Source organism: Anopheles funestus, chromosome 3RL (genome assembly GCF_943734845.2).
Source record: "Anopheles funestus chromosome 3RL, idAnoFuneDA-416_04, whole genome shotgun sequence".
Lineage (NCBI taxonomy): Eukaryota > Metazoa > Arthropoda > Insecta > Diptera > Culicidae > Anopheles > Anopheles funestus.
Genome location: NC_064599.1, coordinates 69,042,710 through 69,063,550, shown reverse-complemented (window position 1 = coordinate 69,063,550; position 20,841 = coordinate 69,042,710). Strand labels below are relative to the sequence as shown.

General features: G+C 42.5%; 1 protein-coding gene across 2 annotated transcripts in view; it reads right to left on the bottom strand.

Annotated features, from left to right (window-relative positions):
* The window catches only part of LOC125768641 (ecdysone receptor), a 132,158-nt gene that overhangs the window by 44,215 nt on the left and 67,102 nt on the right, over positions 1 to 20,841 (bottom strand). The window contains exon 3 of one of the 2 annotated variants that reach the window (XM_049436621.1): positions 17,906 to 19,428. The exons of the other annotated variant lie outside the window; for it this stretch is intronic. Within the exon in view, the coding sequence (XP_049292578.1) occupies positions 17,906 to 18,422 (517 nt within the window). The 5' untranslated portion in view covers positions 18,423 to 19,428. The remainder of the gene's footprint in view (positions 1 to 17,905; positions 19,429 to 20,841) is intronic. 2 annotated transcript variants of the gene reach the window in all.

Here is a 20,841-nt window from a genome sequence, read left to right as displayed (position 1 = left end):
GAAAAAAAAGCTACAGTGCAATCTCTTGCTCATTCATGATTCATGTTGGGGAGACTGTTTCCAAGAGCGACGATCTACAACGTGGGGTGTTACGAAAGGTGTCACAGTTGCCAGCTAAGCTTAGGCCAAACGATGTGGTTAACACCATACAGCTCTGCGAGTCACCTACCCTCGCGTGATCATCACACATTCAGGGTTAGGATGCAAACGGAACGGAGACAGAGAGCGAGAGAGCTAGATAGCGAGAGGTCTCATTTATCTGATCTAGATCTATTTTTTGCTACAGTTTCTACTCCTATGCTGAGACAAGATCTCTAGGCCACAGCCCAGTGTGCGTCTCGTGCAGCATCGTATCAATCTTCTAATTATCTTTCATCTTGCACCGGGGGCTCACACTGAGTGGCCATAAACGCTATCCACCGTAAGAGCTGTTAGGGAGGCCGCGCCGCCTATGCTCGAAGGTAGAGACGATAATTGGACGATCGATATCCACGCATATACACTCGTCTATTGTTTACCTTCAAAATTTCTCACGTGCTTCAGCAACAATTTTCGGAGCCACTCCAAAGAAAGCTCAATCAAACATAAATGTCACGCACAGAGGCGGCACACACACAAACACGCTCGAGGAAGGCGAAAGTTTAGACGTGCCGAAAGAAGTGGCTCCCAAAAGTGTGAGCGCGCCAAATGAAAGTGAAGAGATGCTAGGTTTTGCTGGAGAAAGCTAGCCCCACCAACGAAAGGGAAACACAGGAAAGGTGTAGAAGAAATAAAATCAAAACGCGAAAGTGAGAATGGGGTAGTGTGTGCGCCGCCTCCGGGAAGATAGCCAAGTTGCGTCCGAAACCCTTTCGTGCAAAAAGCACCCTGAGGGTATTGTGGATTTGCAGGGCACACACCCGTCAAACGCAAGAGGCACCCGGGTCTCTCTGTCAACCGGTTCCACACCCCGCAACATCTACTCCTGTTTAAGAAGCCTACGACCTATCGCCAAATGTGGAACTGGCCGGACGTAAGGCAAGATACCCTCAGGTCCTGAAATGCCCAAACCGAGTATTGCAGCTCTTGCGACCGCATTCTGAAACCGGTCGAGCAACACAGGGGAGGAAAAGTCGCAAATGGGGTAAAAACCCTTTACCCGTCTTCTGATGTGCCTTTCCGAGTGGCTCACCAAAAACCATTGGCAAGGGGATCGACGCCCGGCCGAACGGTTTGGCTCTTTACCGATGTTTACTTTGTGCCGCAAAAACTCACGGTGCTTTTCACTGTTTCTCTTTATGTCTTATTCCCGGAACCTGAATAAATGGGCCTCACGCACTTTCGCTGACAAGTACGCTGCTGTTTGGTGAATAAAAATGGAAAGTAAACTTAAATCAGTGCAAGACTGGTGGTGATGGGATCACTAGAAAAAAAAGAAATTGGCGAAAAGCTCAACGTCTTCCCTCGTCTTCGTCTCAGAAGCCGTTTAGTATCAATGTCACAACCAACGTACGTACGGCGGTGTATATTTCCTTCATAGAGAAAATGCTCTACAATTGCAGCACTCAGAAATCGCTTCAGGGCAACTGTTGTCGACAGTTTGTTGGTTCTGGCTCGTATCCCAAGTACATCAATAGCTATCGAACATATGTTATCTTTAATCGGGTGTAAAATTTCTACCTTTAAGTTCCAAAGCTCTTTGAAATTTCATTGAATGTCCTATTCGCCTTGAAGCCTCAAAAAACATCCAGCAGTGGATGCTAAAAGTTTCTAGAAAAGTCACTGAGCTATAACAATAATTGATCAGTGAGATTTTGGATGTACCTTCCGGGATATGGATACTACCCAAATGTCGGACGACCGAACTTCACCTTCCAATTAATGGTCTATGGCAAAGTGTATCAAGTTTCATGCCCACTTGTACGTATCTTTCGGAGGCTCTCGGAAACCATAAGACCACCCTTGGTGACATATCTATTATGCTATGCCTTAAAAGTCTTCACAGCAACAACTTGTCCAAACATATTTTGTTCGTAGCATCTATTTGGCTCCATTCTTTGATAATGGTTACCGCCGCGCACTTTATCCTTCGCGCAGTATCAAGTTCTCAGCTCTGTTTGCTTTAAACTGGCACAATACATAGCCGATGACCTTGTCTAGGAACATTTTTCTGTGAATTTTTTAGGAACCTTTTTTTAGTGAAGTAGAAAAAAACTTCTACTCAAAAGCAACCCGATAGTTAATGTCCAAAACGGAGATCTTCGTGCTCTACTTTGATCTTTGCCATGACCTTATATTCCATCATAGCTGCTCGAAAATGATGAGCTGATGTCGTATTGACCGACCATATGGTTTGCTTCCTCGCAACAACAACAACAAAAAACCCTTATGGAAAGACCTGATCTGAAAGATGCAAAGCACACCACGACCTAACTTCTCAAAGAAAGTGAAATCCAAAACCGGTACCGCAAAACTTGTGGTTCAATGTCGAACACGGTAATTGGGTCACCACCCTATCGCCGTGTTAGAGCCACCGAGACTCTCGACGGTGGTTTCACTATCTTCGTTCGCGCGTGCAGAAAGAAATCGCGAACATCCCATTCAGACCCTTTCCCGCTGGGTGGTGGATTTGTTGAAAGGGATAAAAAGCACGCCTTAAGTGATCGTCCGCATTTGTGATGGATAGATTTCGCCTAGCGTGGTAACTTGAGACGAAATTGTCAACCGCGCGTTCTCCGCTCCCGGTGGTAATGGCGCAGAACAAACAGACGTCACTTAGACGAGTTGCTTCCATTGTGGAGCGAGACGAGAAAAGATTGCAGATAAGTGTCGTCAAATGACAACAAGTTGGGTTTTTTTTCAATTTGCTATTTGCTTACATCTAGAATTCTTCTTTAAATGAATTCTTGAAAGGAGTACTTAAGCTTTTTTAGGTCTGCGCTGTCTCAGAATTAATTCTTGGATGTGGCATGAAGTTCGACGCTTACCTGTAACGATACAAAGAAAAAATAGTTTCATTAGTCATTTATTTTTTTTAAATGCTTCAATAAATCTTAGTAGCAGAAATCGAAGGGTAATAGTCCAGAATTCCACATAGAGTGCTTTAATACGTTAATGCCCAAAAGTGTTTCTGTAAAGCACAGCTGTAATTCTTCACACTCCGATGCTGTCAATTGCACGCACTGCAGGGAAAATCCAACCATCATCGTGGTTGTCACCTTCGCCCACAGCCGTCACTACGGGGAGAGAGAGTCACATTCAAGCCGGACAATCGTATCAGAGAAGGGGCTAGAGAACTAGACATCTTGACACCTAACGCATTCGACCTGAATATGCACGGGTAGGACGAGAAGGACGACACCTTTGAAGCGTCTTCGAATGCCTACGCAAAAACGCACACGGGTGGTTTTATTTTTGGGGTTAGTAATTGATTTTGAGGCCAACGATCAGTTCGAGTAGCACTGTGTGTACAATTTCAATACGTATTGGAGTCTGCCTGTGGTATATATTCGCCAGTATAAGAATTCGTTGTACGTGTTATATACGAACGGTTCTTAGGCATATGGTAAACAAGGAGAGGGAGATGGACACGTTGATGGACATGTGACAAAGTTGGTCGGCAAAACAGACAATCCTAGATGACCTGAAATAGCGCGCGGTTGCATGGGACACACGCACCAAAGTGTCGCATCTCTTCATTAACTACGGGGTGACAACATTCGTATGGTACACGTTCGTTTCCTTCTTTACATACGGACGTACAATTTCAATCATCACGCACAATTTTTTTCCTAAGGCTTGGAAAACAGATGATTTTTATATCTGAGTGACATTAGTTTTTTTTGTTGGTCTTTTTGGTACGGAATAAACATAAGCATTAATTAACTTGAGCAAATAAGATTTTCGTTTAATGTTAGATCTAAAATAGACAAATCGACGTCAGACGAAGAACCAGTGAGCTCAATGCCAAGGTTATCTAATTTACTGTCCACTCTGACGTTGACAAGGAACAACATCGAAAACATCTGTTTCCTCCACGAATCCGACACAAAAAAATACCGTGATGAGAAGTTACTTCTTGCCACCAAAAAAAAGTACTACCAATCGAACAAAAAATAAAAATCTTCCACATCCGTCCCATATGTGTGTTGTGGCCGAAATCGATCTCAACCATCTTCAACTTCCCTTCGGGCGATTACGCAACCTTCCCATGCAACGGGGACGTCGCTAATGGAGCAGGCTAATCCGACACATATTCTTTTCGGGACAATGTGAACATCGAGATTTTGCAGGTTGTCCTCGGGTTAAGGAAGAAACCAAATCAAACGTACGAAAAGCAACCGATTAGAGGTGCGCACTCGTGAGTGTGTCATTCATTTGTTGGATGATTAATGACTTCTCCCACAAGTACCTGGTGATGTGCTACGCCAGGGTGAGAAAAATTCACTCCCACCGTAACGATCGGAGTTGTGTTGTTGCACATTATAATGGCCGAATGGTCGTTTGCCATAAATTTTCTTTTCCGGCGTAGGCTAGCGGGTTTTTGGTGTCTTTGGTTACCGATTGCTTTGAGCCCACTGTTAGATTCCTTCCAAAATGGTCGTTTCGTGTGAATATTTTTTTCTCTCTCTCTGTCACAAGAACTACTACAAATTATCCTCCACGAAAACCCACATATCGAGTGCGTGTGGACGATGGTCACCATTCACTAGTTCACTTCCGATAGCCATAACATCACACTCACACACAGATCGCATGACGTAAGAGATGCCGATATATCGCACTTCATACATTTGTTTCGAAGGAAATCAAGAATCAAACAATAGCAGTGGCCGTGAAAAACACTTAGCAAAAGAGCAATGACAAAGAAAAAATATATCGACTTTCTGGGGAGATTAATTTTCTTCCCTGCACAGCAAGGGAAGGAAGTCAATAAAGCAGAATAACTTCATTCCCAACGTCGAACCCATCCATCAATCTGGTTGATCCCTAGGCCTTGTGTGTTTTTGGATATATTCGTTTGAGGTGTAGTTTAATCGGCATGTTTTTGTTGACGAAACAAGGCAACTTTACCAAATTACATTCGCACGAAGACGTCTCAAGAAGTGCTAAGGTGCGTAAACAGAGGTAACAACTGTTGAGATGATGAAATCTAACCTCAAATAATCTCACACTTCGTACTATTGAAAGTGCTTCAGTCGACTTCCTACATTCTACCGGAGCTTACTTTTTATCGTCTAGTTGATAAATTTGCCACCTCTATTCGCATGTAGTGTGTGCCAGTGCTCCGGGTGTTGAGCTTGACATCTTCCGCAAGAAACTAGTTGTCACCTAACACCACACCGTTCGTCATCAGCTTCATTCTGAGCTGGTGTCTATTGACTTCCTCCCTGTTGTCAATTTCTGCCAGAGTAAGCGCATTAGTAAGCGACATACAACCGTACACAGCTCGGTATTTTTGGTTTAATGAACTCTCCAATGCACGCTAGACTTCTAACCACATAGCCGACTGAATCTCCTGGTGAGGAGATGGTGAGATGTCGATCACTTCGATCCTGTCCAATGTGGAGCACACGTCCTTGCACATTGCAGCTCGGTGCACCACCATAACCGCAAAACGGTTTCGTCTCGCTCCGAAAGATGTCTCGAATATGCAGATGAGGGTTATATTTCTGTTCCGTCGGAACAGAGGATGATGAAAAGATGGAAAACTGGTCTCCAAACCACGGTTCCCATTGACAGTTGACACGTTGCGATGCGGAACAGATCCGCGTACGTTCTCCTGTGTCAGTTACATACAGACAGAATCTTATTTTGCTAATTCTATTGAATATCTCACAAGAATTCTAGATAAATTGGCTTTAGAATATTTTAATTAACTATAAGAGATATTAAGTTTGTAGATTGCTGATCGTACTCTCACTCTCTTTCTCGTTTCCAATTACTAATGCACCGCAGAAAGATTGAGGAGCTTCGTTGAGGAGGTTCGATCCAACGTGAGATTTCGAATTTCCGTCAACCGTTCCATACCGCATCCGGCGGTTAGTAAACAGCACAAAAATAGAAACCCCCCTCAGATTCCATCTCCTTCCAACGCCATGTCCCAACGTGCGCGCGCGCGCTCATCTCTTTCGCTTCTTAGATTGCGCGGATGTTGCGAGAGTGCACGGTTTTCTAGAACGAATCCGAAACGAACCACCCCAAAAAGCTGATTTCTTCATGCCATCAACACAGACACGCGGACGTGATGTGTGTTTTCGGCTGCGCCATCTTCCGCCATGGAGGTAGTATAGAGCGCGGCTTGGTGTGTTGCAGTAGCCACCAGGCCGCGTGTGTGTTAACGTTGCATTGCACCAGGCCCGCCGTTATGCGTTTGTTGGCCGATTTATGTTCCCGCTGCGCCAGGGCGCCAAGTTCCTGACCATATACACCAGTAGGTGATGATGATCGTGATGATGGTTTTGCGGCGGGTAGCCACTCTTTGTGTATATGTGGAGCGCATTATATGATGGTTCACACGTTGAAGCATACATTTCTTTTCCGTGTAACTGCTTCCTTTTTTTTCTCTCTTCATTTCTTACATCTGTTCCATCTTCTCCTCTAACTGACAACTCGTTTTGAAAATTACGCATGCGTAACTCCCCGTGTGCCGTACAGATCCCCACGTTGTAACCGCACACGTCGGTGGTGATTCTATAACATTTCAAACACTTTCGGCTGTGTGTGTGTCTGTGTTACTTTTAAAAAAAGGGCTTGACCTATTTTTAACGCGGGATATTAAATCAATCAAACCGAGAAGCGCATTCGATTATTCGATCTTTAGGGTTAAGTTATGCGCGCTATGTCCGCTAGATGTGTCGAAATTCCATTCTCGTTGCCCTAATTCTGTAACAAACTCGATAGAATTCCGAATATCGATCAAATACGTTGGTTAACTTGATCTTTAGGTTTACAGCTGAGATGCAGCTAAGATACAGCTGAAATAGTGTATCTTGTTTAGTTGGTTAACTTAATCTTATTGCTTTACAGCTGAGATGCAGCTAAGATACAGCTCAAATGGTGTAAGACAGGGATGAGCAACCTTTTTGAGCTTCGGGCCACATTCAAAATGAAATGAAGGTGGCGGGCCGCACGATGGATTGATAGTGAATTCTTGCAATATGTATATAAATGTATAATTATATAAATAATTAACGTTCATATATGTGCAATATAAAGTTTTTTTTTCGATAAATGCATAGACATTTTGCTCAACTTTTTCTCAATATTATAAATTTAAAATTTAATAGGAATGTAAATTTAATGATACTGTGATTCAACGTTAGCTGGAAACAAATGCATGTAAAGAAAGTTTACAATACTACTAGTACTACAATATCTACATGAAAATATTTTGGAAAATGTTGCCGTTAAAATAAACATGAAACAAATCAGCTTGGTTTTCTTTTCTCAAACAATAACAATTGGTTCTTACGATTTGGCAATCAATGTTCCTGCAACATTTCAATAGATTCGGGTCCAATCCATTAATTTCTGTTAATACTAGAAACAACTTACGTAAGTTGGAAATTATTAATTACGAGTTTTATTTCATTTCATGATATCAATTCAGTTTTTGGCACAGTTGCTACAATAATTTTGGTCTTAAGACTAAGAGACTAAGACACACGTTTTATCAAAAATACTTAAGTTTCCAACAATTTCCAAAATTGTCTACGCATGCAAAGCGCGCATGAGTATGTTTGGATCAACATATGGTTGTGAACAACTGTTTTCAATCATGAACCTTATCAAAAATTAAAGAGGCACAAATTTAGACAATATTATTGAACTCGTAATGAAACGTAATTGAAAACGTAATGTTACGTTCATAGTTCAAATTTCATGTAACATTACATCTAATGAGATACTTGAGATTGATGAGTTTCAATAATATTGTCTAAATTTGGAGTGATTGATGAAACTGCAACTCGTATGCAATTTTTCAATCTTGCATCTCCAAGTCTTGTGCGTCTTTCATTTTTGATAAGGTTCATGATTGAAAACAGTTGTTCACAACCATATGTTGATCCAAACATACTCATAACGCGCTTAGCATGCGTAGACAATTTTGGAAATTGTTGGAAACTTAAGTATTTTTGATAAAACGTATGTAACTCATTTTCCAAGAACTTATTTCTAAGATCACTGTTATTTTGTAATTCAATAATTTCAATTTGTAACTCTTCATCTATCTTTTCAGCATCCACATGAAAAGGTGAAGCAAAAATATCTAAATCCAATAATTTTTTATCATTCCTGAAGATCGCAAATCGTTTTTCGAATTCTTCTATTAAATTATCTATTATTTTTACAAATCTTAGCAAATCTTTAGGAGATTCTCTTTTTAAATAAGGAAAATGCGCTAAATTTGTACTCGCAAGTTGTTTGCGGAAAAGCCTCAGTTTTGCTTCGAAAGCTTTAATTTTGTCACGCATTTCATTTATAAACTGTAATTTTCCTTGTAGTTCAATATTCAAGATGTTCATATGGCCTGTTAAATCTATTAAAAATGCAAAGTCTTCCAACCATATTGAATCTTGTATCTGTGGAAAAGGATAGCTTTTAATCTCCAAAAATGAAATTATTTCTTTTTTCAAATCATACACTCGTTTCAGCATATCACCTTTGCTTAGCCAACGAACTTCTGAATAATAAATTACATCACCATATTCACATTCATTTTCACTAAGAAATTCCTTAAACTGCCGGTGATTTAATGCTCGAGCTCGCAAAAAATTAATCAGTTGAATGACAGGTTTTAAAACATGATCCAAATTAAGTACTTTTGAACATAAGTTATGCTGATGGATAATGCAATGAATGATAGATATTTCTCCTCCTGTCAACTGTTGAACATCTTTCAGTAATAAACCTGCGACACCCACATTTAAACTGGTCATGGCTCTTGCACCATCAGTACATATTCCCACAATTTTTTCCAAGGATATATTGAAGCTATCAAACACCGATCTTAATTCTTTATATATATCTTCTCCTCGTGTTGTGCCTTTCATTGGAACTAACTCTAGCAAATCCTCAGTTATGTTGTAATTGCTATCTATGCCCCTTATAAGCACTGCCAATTGTGAAATGTCTCCTACATCACAGCTTTCGTCCAGAGCTACAGAACACCATTCAAATTGTTCTATGCGTAATTTGAGTGTTTGAACTATATTACTCGCTAATTCATCTGTTCTTCTGGCTATGGTAAATCGAGACAAGCTTATACTTGAAATTATGTCTTTTTTTTCTGGAAATGCAATATCTGAGACAGTAGCTAGACATTCTTTAACCATTTCGCCATCCGTAAAGGGTTTCATTTTCTTTGCCAATATCAAACTTACAGCGTAGCTTGCTTTCACTGCTATATTTGCCGAGAATGTTTGAGCCGTAAATATACTCTGCTGTTTTTTCAGTTTTTTTTCCAACGTCTTGAAATGATCAGCTCTTTCTTGACCGCTCATTTTTACATGATCCAAGTGTTTTGTTTGATAATGACGTTTTATGTTGTATTCTTTCAAAGCAGCTACTGTTTCTAAGCATAGAACACATATAACTTTGTTCTTCACCTGCGTAACGAAATAATCAAGCTTCCAATTTTCATTGAAAACTCGATTTTCCGGAACTAGCCTGCGTTTTTTCAATGCTTTTGTTTCCATGATAAAGGTTTAGGTGGGGAATATTAAGCCGAATGATGATCGCACTGTAGTATTGGCTGTAAAAATGATAAAGCTTTGTTAATATGGAAAAAAGTGTATAATCGAATAAAAAATACATGCACAAAAAATTACCTGATGTATAATTGAATAGCGGAATATTGAACACGTTTACTGCAATTCTTAATTTTAACACTTGGCTTTGGCGCATCAGCACAACGTTTTTAAGCTGAGAATATATGATGCATACTTGTATGCGCGGACAACTGACAGCTCCAAAGTTCTTTTGTTTCCCGGGTAGCAATATCAACATACCTTCTCGTTCTGTCTTATGAACAATCAAACCTGCCAAAGCGAGAAAGCACGTTGGTTTGGCTGGTCGGGTTGCAGCTGATTGGTCGGCTATCGCCAGAGTTTATACCATTATGAGTTGGGGAGTTGAATAATAGCGATGAGAGGGTAACTCTTGGTTTTTAGTTTTAGCCGTTATGCATCCGAAAATATTTTTTTTTGCTTTAGCAAGGCGGTATTCAAGAGGATATAGCGATTAGAAAAATTTGTCTAGATGTAAACTGTTGACTTGTAATAATATACATACCACATAGTCCTGTACTTATCGACTATTACGTACTGCGGGATCTTGCTGAGTATACAGCATATGCATATTAATTTCTGTTTTTAGCTACGTAAGAATGTTTAAATCACGATTTATGATTATTTTTACTAATAATTAATAATATAATTATTGAAAAATTTTAACAAATCGATACCATCATCGAATCTATGAAAACCATTATAAACACATAGCTACAGCTACAAGACCGAAACCTCGCCAAGAACAAAAGGAAGTCCAAGAAAAACGGTGCCTGTCAGTTGTCCGCGCATACAAGTATGCATCATGTATTGCCAGCTTTATTAGTGATGGCGATCCTAGTAGGGATGGGTACGCATACATTCGCAGATGCAATGCCACCCGGAATCCTTTCCGAGATTTAAATTAACCGTTCTGTCTACGACAAAAAAAAATGCACAGTGTTCTCTTAAAAATTTTCTCTTTTGCACAACTTTGTGAATAACATATTTTTCCAGACGTTCTAATGATATTGTTTCTTACATACAAATTAAAAAAATTGATGCATACCTTAAAAGCCTAAATAGGTTCGCGGGCCGCATAAAACCCTCTCGCGGGCCGCATGCGGCCCGCGGGCCGCAGGTTGCTCATGCCTGGTGTAAGACGTTCTTGTATCTAGAGTTATTATATTTTTTCACCTTATAAATTTCTATTTCATTTTTAAAAATAAATAAACATCACAGTAACAAAGCATCCCTTCCAACACGTGATCATCTTTCGAAGTCTCGCTTATTTTTTACAATCTTTGCGCTGATCAATTCTTAGCGGCGACATTGTGATAGATAAAACAAAACGAGGTCGTCTGATCTACTCTTCTTCCAACCTCTATCGCAGTGTACCACAGAGCAGAGTGTTCCCGGAAGGTTTCCCATATTACAACCTGTAATGGTTATCAAACAGCAAACGAAACTGGGAACAGCGAAAAAAAAGAACAACAATTTCTGCTACTTCAGATGACAGCAGCGCAAAAATGAGGTGACCTAGTCTTGAGAATCCTGACGCACCACAACGGGGTGTATTTGCACACAACAACAAACCGAGTGCCGTGCATTGTTTGGAGCGGGGTACTCGCAGAGCGAAACGATTGCTAGCCGGTGCGCGGGGGGGTATGTCCCTGTTCGAAAAGGGCAAAAACCAATCAGCCCCGAAAGCTGCGCGATAAGACAATGGTTGCGCTACATTCTATCGCTTTTTCTTTCGTCGACGATTTGGGACAGGGTGGTGGGTTGGAACCTTACCGGTGTACAGTGTTTTTTTTCTTCTTGGTGCCTTTACAAACATCCTCTCACACTCTCTCTCGCTAGTATGACCTTACAGTAGAACGGCCCAGATGAAAAATGGGGTGTTAAACACCCACCTCCCCCAACCCCCCCTTACGCACACACGATAGCTTAAAAATAAACCAACACCACTCAATGAAGTCTAGTGTCACTATTTGTGTGTGTGTGTTAAACTCACCCCGAAATAAAAAAACACAACAAACCCCGGCATTGAACAGTGGTGCAAAAACAACAACAAAAATCGACATTCGACGACGATGATGATAATCGCACACTAGGCCACCCTGTCTCACTCCACGAGGTGGACAGGAAAGGTCCGAGGGGGGTGAGATATGTAGATGGGTGATGGGCGGTGTGGCAAAATTGTTTCAAGGCCAAACACGGGGACCCGAGTCCCGCGACTCGTGTCTCGCATTCTATCAGGGCGCACCCCAAAACGCACCACAACCTCCCTCCTTGCAACTCCCAGTCTTCCCTCGATGCTTCACTCTCCATGCACCCACCCATCACGGGTTTCTTCTGGCACACCAACCCACCCCCACCCGCCCGCGTGTCGTGCCGTCGTCCCGGAGACCTCACGGAATTCATCGCGGCAAATGTTTATCATCGTAAAAATGCTGTTTTATTTCGTTCCTTTCTGCACACCTCCTTCGGTCTCTTCTCCCACAAGATGCATACGCGCGGGTTGGCAATTTCAGATAGTGAGTAACAAAAACATACGCAAAAAACACAACCTCGACATTAGTAGTAGTAGTAGCAGGTCCTCTTTCTATACGCTGTTTTGTGCGAATTATGATCACCCACCCTCCCCAGGGCGACGAGTGCCGAACTTGACCCCAAAAAAAATGTAGCCGTATCGGTTCTTCAAACCGGGTGTCCACACACACCCGACGTTCGTTTCGCCGCCATTTCGGGAAGGGGGAGGGGGAACAAGGATTAAAAAGTAACAATAAAAACATGGCACACCCGTTGCATCACTGCAGTTCCGCCACAGTTTTGTTCCCTTTTTCACGACGCACCAACAAGACCATGTGCCACCGGGATGTGTTTGTGTTGGTTAGTATGGTATTTTTAACAATTTTTAACCAAACTTCTCCCCACCCTCTATTTAACAAGGGGAAGAGATGATATTTTGTTGCACCGTGTTTATCGCACACCACGGGTCGATGCATTAGAAAAGACGCCAAACGGGCAGTGTGCATTTTGTTTTTGTGTAAGCGTTTAGTAGTGCTTTGCTGATAGGGTGGGTCCGGTTAAGGGAAGGGATTAATTGTGACGTTAGGGTGTGCTACGGTGTGGATAGATAAAACAACAAACACACACACACACACGCGCGCGGCAGCATTTTGGTGGTGAGCAAAGTTCGACGAACTTTCTGGCCAGTGTGGCTAGAGCGGGGGTGGGAAGAGGAAGGATAGGGATGCGATTTTTGCATCCCTCCGGGTTTTTGAGAGATGTAATGGTGGTGTGGAATTTGTAAGACGTGTGGGACTTTCGGTTTTTAAAAATGCGCAGTTTAGCCAACGAGAGAACAGGATTCGGAAGAAAGCAATGCAAATGTGTTTGCATTCTGATGCGATTGGTAGAAACGAGTAGTGTGGCTAGCAGTTTTAGTGATACTAGAAACATGATGTAATAATTAAATTTACACTAATGTTGAAGCTTTAGAAAAATCTTTAAATTCAATTAGACTCATGAATCTTAGTAAAATTCACTCATGAACAGTGTTTTAGTACAGCCGATTATCCGGGCATTGCCGGTTAATCGATTTCCACGGATAAACGAATCTAAACTATCGGTACAAGGTTTTTTCTACCTGATTTTTAAACATTGAACTCTGCAGGGAAGTTTTTATTTGAAGGAAAATTAAAACAAGTTTATTTTTATTTCTTTTTCGTTAAACGGTTGTGCACCTTTTCTTAAAATATGTACTCAAAAACTAGTGTGCCCGTCTTTGAATCAAACCCCGGATAATCCATGTGCTACTGTAATTATATCCTTTTTCCCAGAAATTACATTGGCAAACTGATTTTTAAGTTCATTTTGAGTTCATTTTCTCTTCTAGATAAGTGGTAACGAGTTTAAAATACCAAATTCGTTTCTTATTCAAATTTAAATCACTGTATAAACAGTTACTACAAACAACGAAACAGTACTGTTAAAGGTCAAGAAACTATAAAACGGTTCCTCTCAGGCGAAAAAAAACAGCATCCTGCACCAACGTGGTAAAGCATGGGCATTGAACTTTATCACCATCTTTACCCGTGCCAAGATGACCAAATATACCTGGTCTGTTAGTTGCTCGTGTGTGTATTAGTTTTTTTTTTACTTTAACGATGCGTCACACACCAACCCAGCATTCGGTCCCCACCGCGCGAGAGAGAAGATTTAAAAAAACAAAAGACGAAAGAGAAAAAAAACTCGGTAGCAAATTTGGCCACCCGCCAAATGATGCAATCGTGTGCAATTTGCCGGTAAAGGCTGCGGAATTTTTAAACAAGTCAAACCCTCTGAGCGATTGGGTGGGGAAGCAAGAAGAGTCATACAGAGCTGTACCAAAAAAAAAATTAAGGGCAGGAGGACCTTCGCACGGTAAAACCTTGACACACAAAACCACCCGGGGCGGTGGTGACAAGGGGTGGGGTGGAGGGGGGAGGAGACACTAAACGATGCAATTTCCTTCTTGTCATTTGGGTTTGTTTTTCCGCGATGCTTTTTCTTCCGATGATGAGTGGTGTATGTCAATGAACATTTATGTTTTTATATCTTTTCCTGGCCACACCTGGGACGGGGGTGGGCGCTATGGATGGATGGACCGTCTGCGGCAGTTAGAAAGGAGAAGTTCCGCTCTATTTACGAACCATTTGCACGGTTGTGTGTTTGATTATTGTGCGGGTTTTTTTTTTGGTTTTTTTATTATTATTAGCATGTCTAAACCGTCTCCATCGGAAGGCAAACAGGTGTTGGGGGTTGGGTTGATAGGTGTATCCGCGTTTACAGTACCGCTTTATGTCGATGCCCTTGAAAAATGCGAATAAAAACAAACGACCCTCTCTCTCTCTCTTGGGGTGCCGATTATGGGCCCCCAGGAAAACAAATACATCGAACAGGAAATGGGAAGTGTGAACTAGAGACGCACACAGTAAAGGAAACAAAAGAAGAAAAAAAACACCACCTGATAACGGATTACACAGGCCACAGGCAAAAACAAAATTTATGAACCGAATGGAATGTGTTTGCGTGCCGCGAATTGTTAGCGCCATGGGGTTTAGATGGAAATAAAATGTGTTTAAAAAATATTGAAATTAAAGGTGCAATTTCTCAACAAAAAAAATCTCATTAGCAAAAAAGATCTTTTGGATGCATTTTCACTATTTTATCGCTCAGAGTTCTTACATTTGAGAGCAAACACCCAAATACTGTCCTCATTCCATTCGATCCTTCTTCCTTGACCTACAAAGGACACATGACAATATATCTCACCACCTGCGAGTCTTCCCATAACGGAGAGTGTTTATTTTATTGAAGAAAGCCAAAAAAACGCAGTACGCAACAAAACCGAACGCAAAGAAATGAGGGTAATCATTTAATCAAATTGGCTCAAAGCTAACCTCATTTCAGATGCGTTCTCCATCACACTATCGTGTGCCCATGGACGACAATGGGTAAAACAACAATAGGGCAACACACACACACAAACAGCGGGTGTTCCAGTTTAGTCCAAGCGACGAGGGAATAGGTGGAGTTGGGGGATTATGGGAAATGGCGCACACCAGGATACCCACCGTGGGGATGTAATGACGCTTTATCAAATTGATTGATAAGTTCGAAGAGAAACTAAAGGCGTTAGAAATTTAAACGTTTCCCCCCCGCTTGTTGAGGACAAGTTGAGGATTGGAATTATAACTCCTTCGTCCCCAAAAAAAATCCACGGGAAATTGGGTTATATATGAATAAGTAACGCACTTCGTGTTCATATGTGACTGATAACACATCGACTTCGAATAAAAGGCTTCGAAATTAAACATGCGCATAGCATTTGTTCGTCGATTGTTACTATACTTCCGGTCTGTTGTGGTAGTTTCTTCACGTACGTGAAGTATTAACTTCCATCAATAAAGTCGCCAGAAAGCAGAAGGAACGGCAACATTAGTGTTGACCTTAGGATGAGAGAACGCACTCAGAGAAAAAACAATTCCTGTAGCGGCACGTTATCGGCTGAGGTTAACTTAGACGTCCTTCCTAACCACAAACTAGGGGGAAAAATCGAAGGCAACTAATGAACCTTGCTGAGTTCCTACTCACCCTTCTTTAATCAACGCAACAACAAACCCATCACTCAATCGAATCTTGAATCTTTTCTTGGAAATATCTCCCCAAGAATGAGAAGTGGGGTTAGGATTTTTGGACACGACAGTGAGATAAGTGAGGTTAGTGAATTTCTTAGTACTCTTCACAGCGAACCCTAACCTCGATTTGCGTTTGTTCATGTATATGACGCGTAGTATTTAATTAGTCCATAAATTTTGCATCTCCGTGACAAAACTCTACGCTCAATCTCGTATTATTCAATACTCGGCAAATACATCGGGGAAGGGTTATTCACGGTAGAATTTGCAATGGACGCAGAAAAGAATATCTTTTCCCCCTTCGTTGGTGTGTCAGGGGGCAGCTTTTTACATCACACCAAGGCAAGAAGAAATCTTGCCTAGTGGGTGACCCTGAAAAATATGTCTGAATAAAAACATAGCGCCACCAACTTCGATAGCAGTATGTATGTACTGTGTGTGGGGTGTTTTTGTTTTTCGTTGTGTTGTTGTGTGATAATCAGTTGCGTGAGTGGTCGTGCAGCAACTTGGATGCAGTTGGGGGTGAGGGAAGGGGATTGAAAGTGAAAAAAAATCGTCATGTGGTAGTACACACACACACAAACAGTGTTCCACCCTATGTTCGGATGCGAATACTGACCCGTGTTGTGTTGGTTGCTGACCTAGAAAACCGCGTTGATAAACTCGCGCAAGTGTCGTTTCACACAAGCGCACATCGTCCCATAGACGGTCACGCATTGCGTGTCCCAGAGTGTGTATTACAGGCCCACCCGTTGTGGGGTTGTACAGATTAGAATATACTCATACACTCATCCCGAAACTAGAGAGTGTCTATCAAAACACATATCGCACCAAGGCACTGCTTCAAACTGGACCTGCTGTGGAGCTTGGTTTTTAATACATGCTTCTAACCCAACCATCCCGAAAACTTAACCACCACTCGGTCGCTATCTCTCTCTCTCTCTGCGCTACACGAGAAGATGTTCTTTCCGAAATTGAGGTCAAGAGCAGATTCGTCAAACAGGGGTCCGGAGAATGGCTACTGTAATGTTACGGTCGCCTTCACCATTGGTAACATAATTTCTGATCAATTTATAACCCACCTCCAACACTCGAATGGACTTTCGGGGACTGCTTGACGACCGCATCGCAATCAGAACCGATGCGAGATATATTTATGGAGACCACCTTCACCACTTCAGGGTATTTGTCGGAAGCACGTTGACACTAAGGCGGAGGTACCTGCCAACACAGCGCGGCATGCCTGGCGGCTGACTTGTTGAAATGTCACAGTACATAGTCCATCACAGCTTTGCAAGTGAGAGTATAATTTATTGTAGGCAATAAACGTTGACACTGCCAGTGATGTGATAGAGCGAACGAAATTCGATTGATTGCAACAAATAGCTTTAAGATGTGTGTTTTTTTACACTTGAGATATTCTCCTCAAAATTACTTTCAAAGCTTCGAATGTGTCTTCTAATATCCTCATAAACACATTAAAATATGGACTTCGAATTGCAGCATGACAGCCTTTCATCTTTGGACGAGAAATACCAACACCGTAGCAGCAGCTGTTGTTATCTGTAAGTTCCCGGTAAGCAAGGTTGCAAAAACACGGCCAATGCTTAATCATCCTACCAATGGATGGCTGTGGATGACGTGTTGCCTACATGTTTTTATGACGACAATGAGCCGTCGTAACAGCATTAAAGAAAAAAACAAACTTTTGTTCACTCACACACAACCCTTAGCGCGCAAGCCGAATCTAGGTCAATGAAAGTAAGAATCTTCGAGATGGCGCAAAAAATGGCGGTCAGGAATTCCCCAGACATTATGATCTTCAGTACCTGGGTAGACGACTGCGTTTGTGATGAATAGACGACACAGTCAAGGACGATGTTTCCATTTTAGCAACAGATCCGTTTAACCCCAAAATTTCCCATCCCCCTGAATGACGCAGGGTAAACGTTTCCCGAAGACACTTACCTGAGGAGATGGAGTTAACCGATTCACTGCGCGGTGTGTTCATGATCGTGTTCTGTATGATCGATGGCAGTGGTGGAATGATCGTTTGCGAGTGGTTCATTCCATTGATCAGATTGCCGACGAACTGCTGTATCTGGTTGGTGCTCGCCTGTGCACCACCGTTAGGACCGACCGAACCCGGCCCAAGACCGATCCCGTTCATCATGCCGTTCAGGTTGTTGCCACCGTTCATGATACCGTTCATGAGCAGTTGGTTGGCGGCGACGGCACCACAGCCACCACCGCCGAGATTATTGTTCCCGTTCGACAGGACACTGTGACCGTTGTACGCGTTCTCGTCGTAAGCGCCCCACAGTTCGAGATCGTTGTACTCCGGTGAGCCGAGGGACGTCGGCGACATCGTCATGCCCGGGGACATGACCAGCGCGGCAGAAGAGGACGTCACCTCGGAGCTGCTCTCGTCCAGCATGCGCAGGGCTGTAAAGCCCCCATTATTGGACCACCTTCTTTTCATCATCTTGTCAAGGCTGTGTACCGCGTATCGGGAGTATCTTCGCGGGATGTGTAACTCTCGTCCTTACCCTAGGCTAAATCAATTCTTTCTTACTAGCTACTATCTCTTCTTTTACAATCTCACAACTGAGGTTAGATGTTAGATCCCGTGTCCTGCAGAGGATCAAATACTTCCTATAAGCCGTTATTCTCTGGAGGTACTCGACGGAGGTGAAGCGTTTTGTACCGTTTGGGTTTCTGTTGTATTGAGGTCGAGAGAGTTGAGGTTGAGCAGCGAGTTGGAGTTCTCTGGATGAAAAAACTTCCCACTGCAATACCAAAGGCCAAAGAGTCGTGCAGATGACACTATAACACTTGCAATATATCCAAATACCTATGGATAACTTTTCCGCCAACACACACTACTGATCAAGAGTGATCTGCACGTTATGCACTATTTCGATAAGAATCTTCTTTGATCTCACTAATTCGGTTGTTGTTTGCACTATTTAAACCTATTAAGACTACAACTTCACCCTTCGAAAGGCTTATACTCGAGGTGTGACTCTTTGTTAATAACTTTCACTTGGCTCCACTACTGCTGAAATAGATCCCAGAGCCTACTCACTGTAGCACATTGCACTATCGCATGTATGGATGCGTCACTTTCAGCTTCATCACACAGCGGCAGCCATGTTCCCTGAACACTGGACGTTAGAGATCACCGCACGAACCGAACGGTGTCACTGATCGTACCGTGCGGATGCTCCGGACTACCTGATGGCAGCTGTACCGTATGATTGTATGTAAGTTGTAGTACTACTACTGCTGCTGCTAGTGACGGATAGTATCTGCGCTTCCCGAGCTGTTTCATGCTGTGTGCCTTCCGGACACACGTTTGGTTTGAAGTGAACTGGACCCCCCTGCTGCCGCTCACACACTCACACACAAACAATCCCGATCGCAACCAGGATCGCTTCTTTTCTGACTGTTTCACTGAGTTTTATGCACTCTGGAAGGGTTATTTAATTCTGTTGGATAAAGGAAGCACATGTAGCCGGTGGACGCACAACGGAGAAGAATAATGGTAAGAGATGGTTAGTTAAAACTTGCCTTCAATCGGCTCGTTACCACTGCGTACACAAACCATAATTTGCTGATGTGTTTTTTGAAGGATGGAAGAGAGTATGAGATATCTTATAATTCTTAAGCTGTAACAATTTTTTTTAGGATGACATTTAACATCTGAAAATTTCTATAACACCTTCGAGGTATCGAAATAAGAAATAATTTCTGACAACCGTATCGAGAGACATCCGGACTAAGTAAAGCTCAGTAGGATCTCGCTCAACATTGTAACCATCGTCGGCCATGGCTCGGGACGTCCAAGAATGTCACTTAAGGCTGTTGTTCGGCCCTTATTCTTGCTTCCATCAATACCAGTTAGGTGTCTCAATCAACCCAACAACCAGCTCGATCAGGAAACCGGTCTTGAACCGAGCGGGTTCGATATATCCCTGGAGCTTAGGGGCCAGGTATTCTATAATTTGCTTGTAACGCGGCCTGACCGTATAAGAACAACCTGTGCGCAAACGACCCAGCATGTATCCGACGAGCTGGCACAAGTGTAAGTGGCCTCAGAATTTCGAACCACCACAGCCGGACGTCACACGAGTGAACGCTAAACTCCGCCAGGCATCTCGGACTGTGCTGGGGCATGATGTGTGTATTGGAATTTCCCTTCACTTTTCTGACACAAAAGCGACAGGATATTTTTGTTCCCTCTGCTTTCGTGCTCGTTTCGTTTCGAGATTCCGGTCGGTCCGTCGGTGTATCATGGTTAATCGGCGAAGCGATTGCTGCCTGCTTTTACTTCAAAAGTGTGTTTATTTTTTGTTGTGTGCTGTCCAACGTACGATCCCTGGGTATCGTTCATTATCCTGATTCTTGCCATTTTCGCATTTGGCATTTGCTCTACCTTTTTTTTTTGTTACTCCGTTGTATATGAACTCAGTATAGTAGCGGGAAGACCTGCCGATGAACCTTAGAGACTGGAGCAAAATTTCAAAAGATAATATCGACAAAAAGGTACCTGTTGCGAAGGGAGGTACCTGTTGCTTCTTGGTTGGTGCCGTCACACGCGAATATAGCGAACGTGTGTCCAACAATGTAAATGTTTTCGTTAAAGTTTCATTTCATCCGCACTGGGAACTACTGGTACTGACCACAATCTACCATCTAATTTCGACGATTTTGTAGGGACACCACACAAACGTAATCAACAAACCCCTAGCGCGTACACGTAAAACAATCACACACGTTCGCCCTTCAGCTGTGAAAAGCGACCAAAAGGGAATAAAGTCTTCCCGACGATGGTCCGAACGATTCCCTTATCAGAGCCGCCCGTTCACAAAGCCCCGAGAGCGAAACTAGGCCAACCGGTG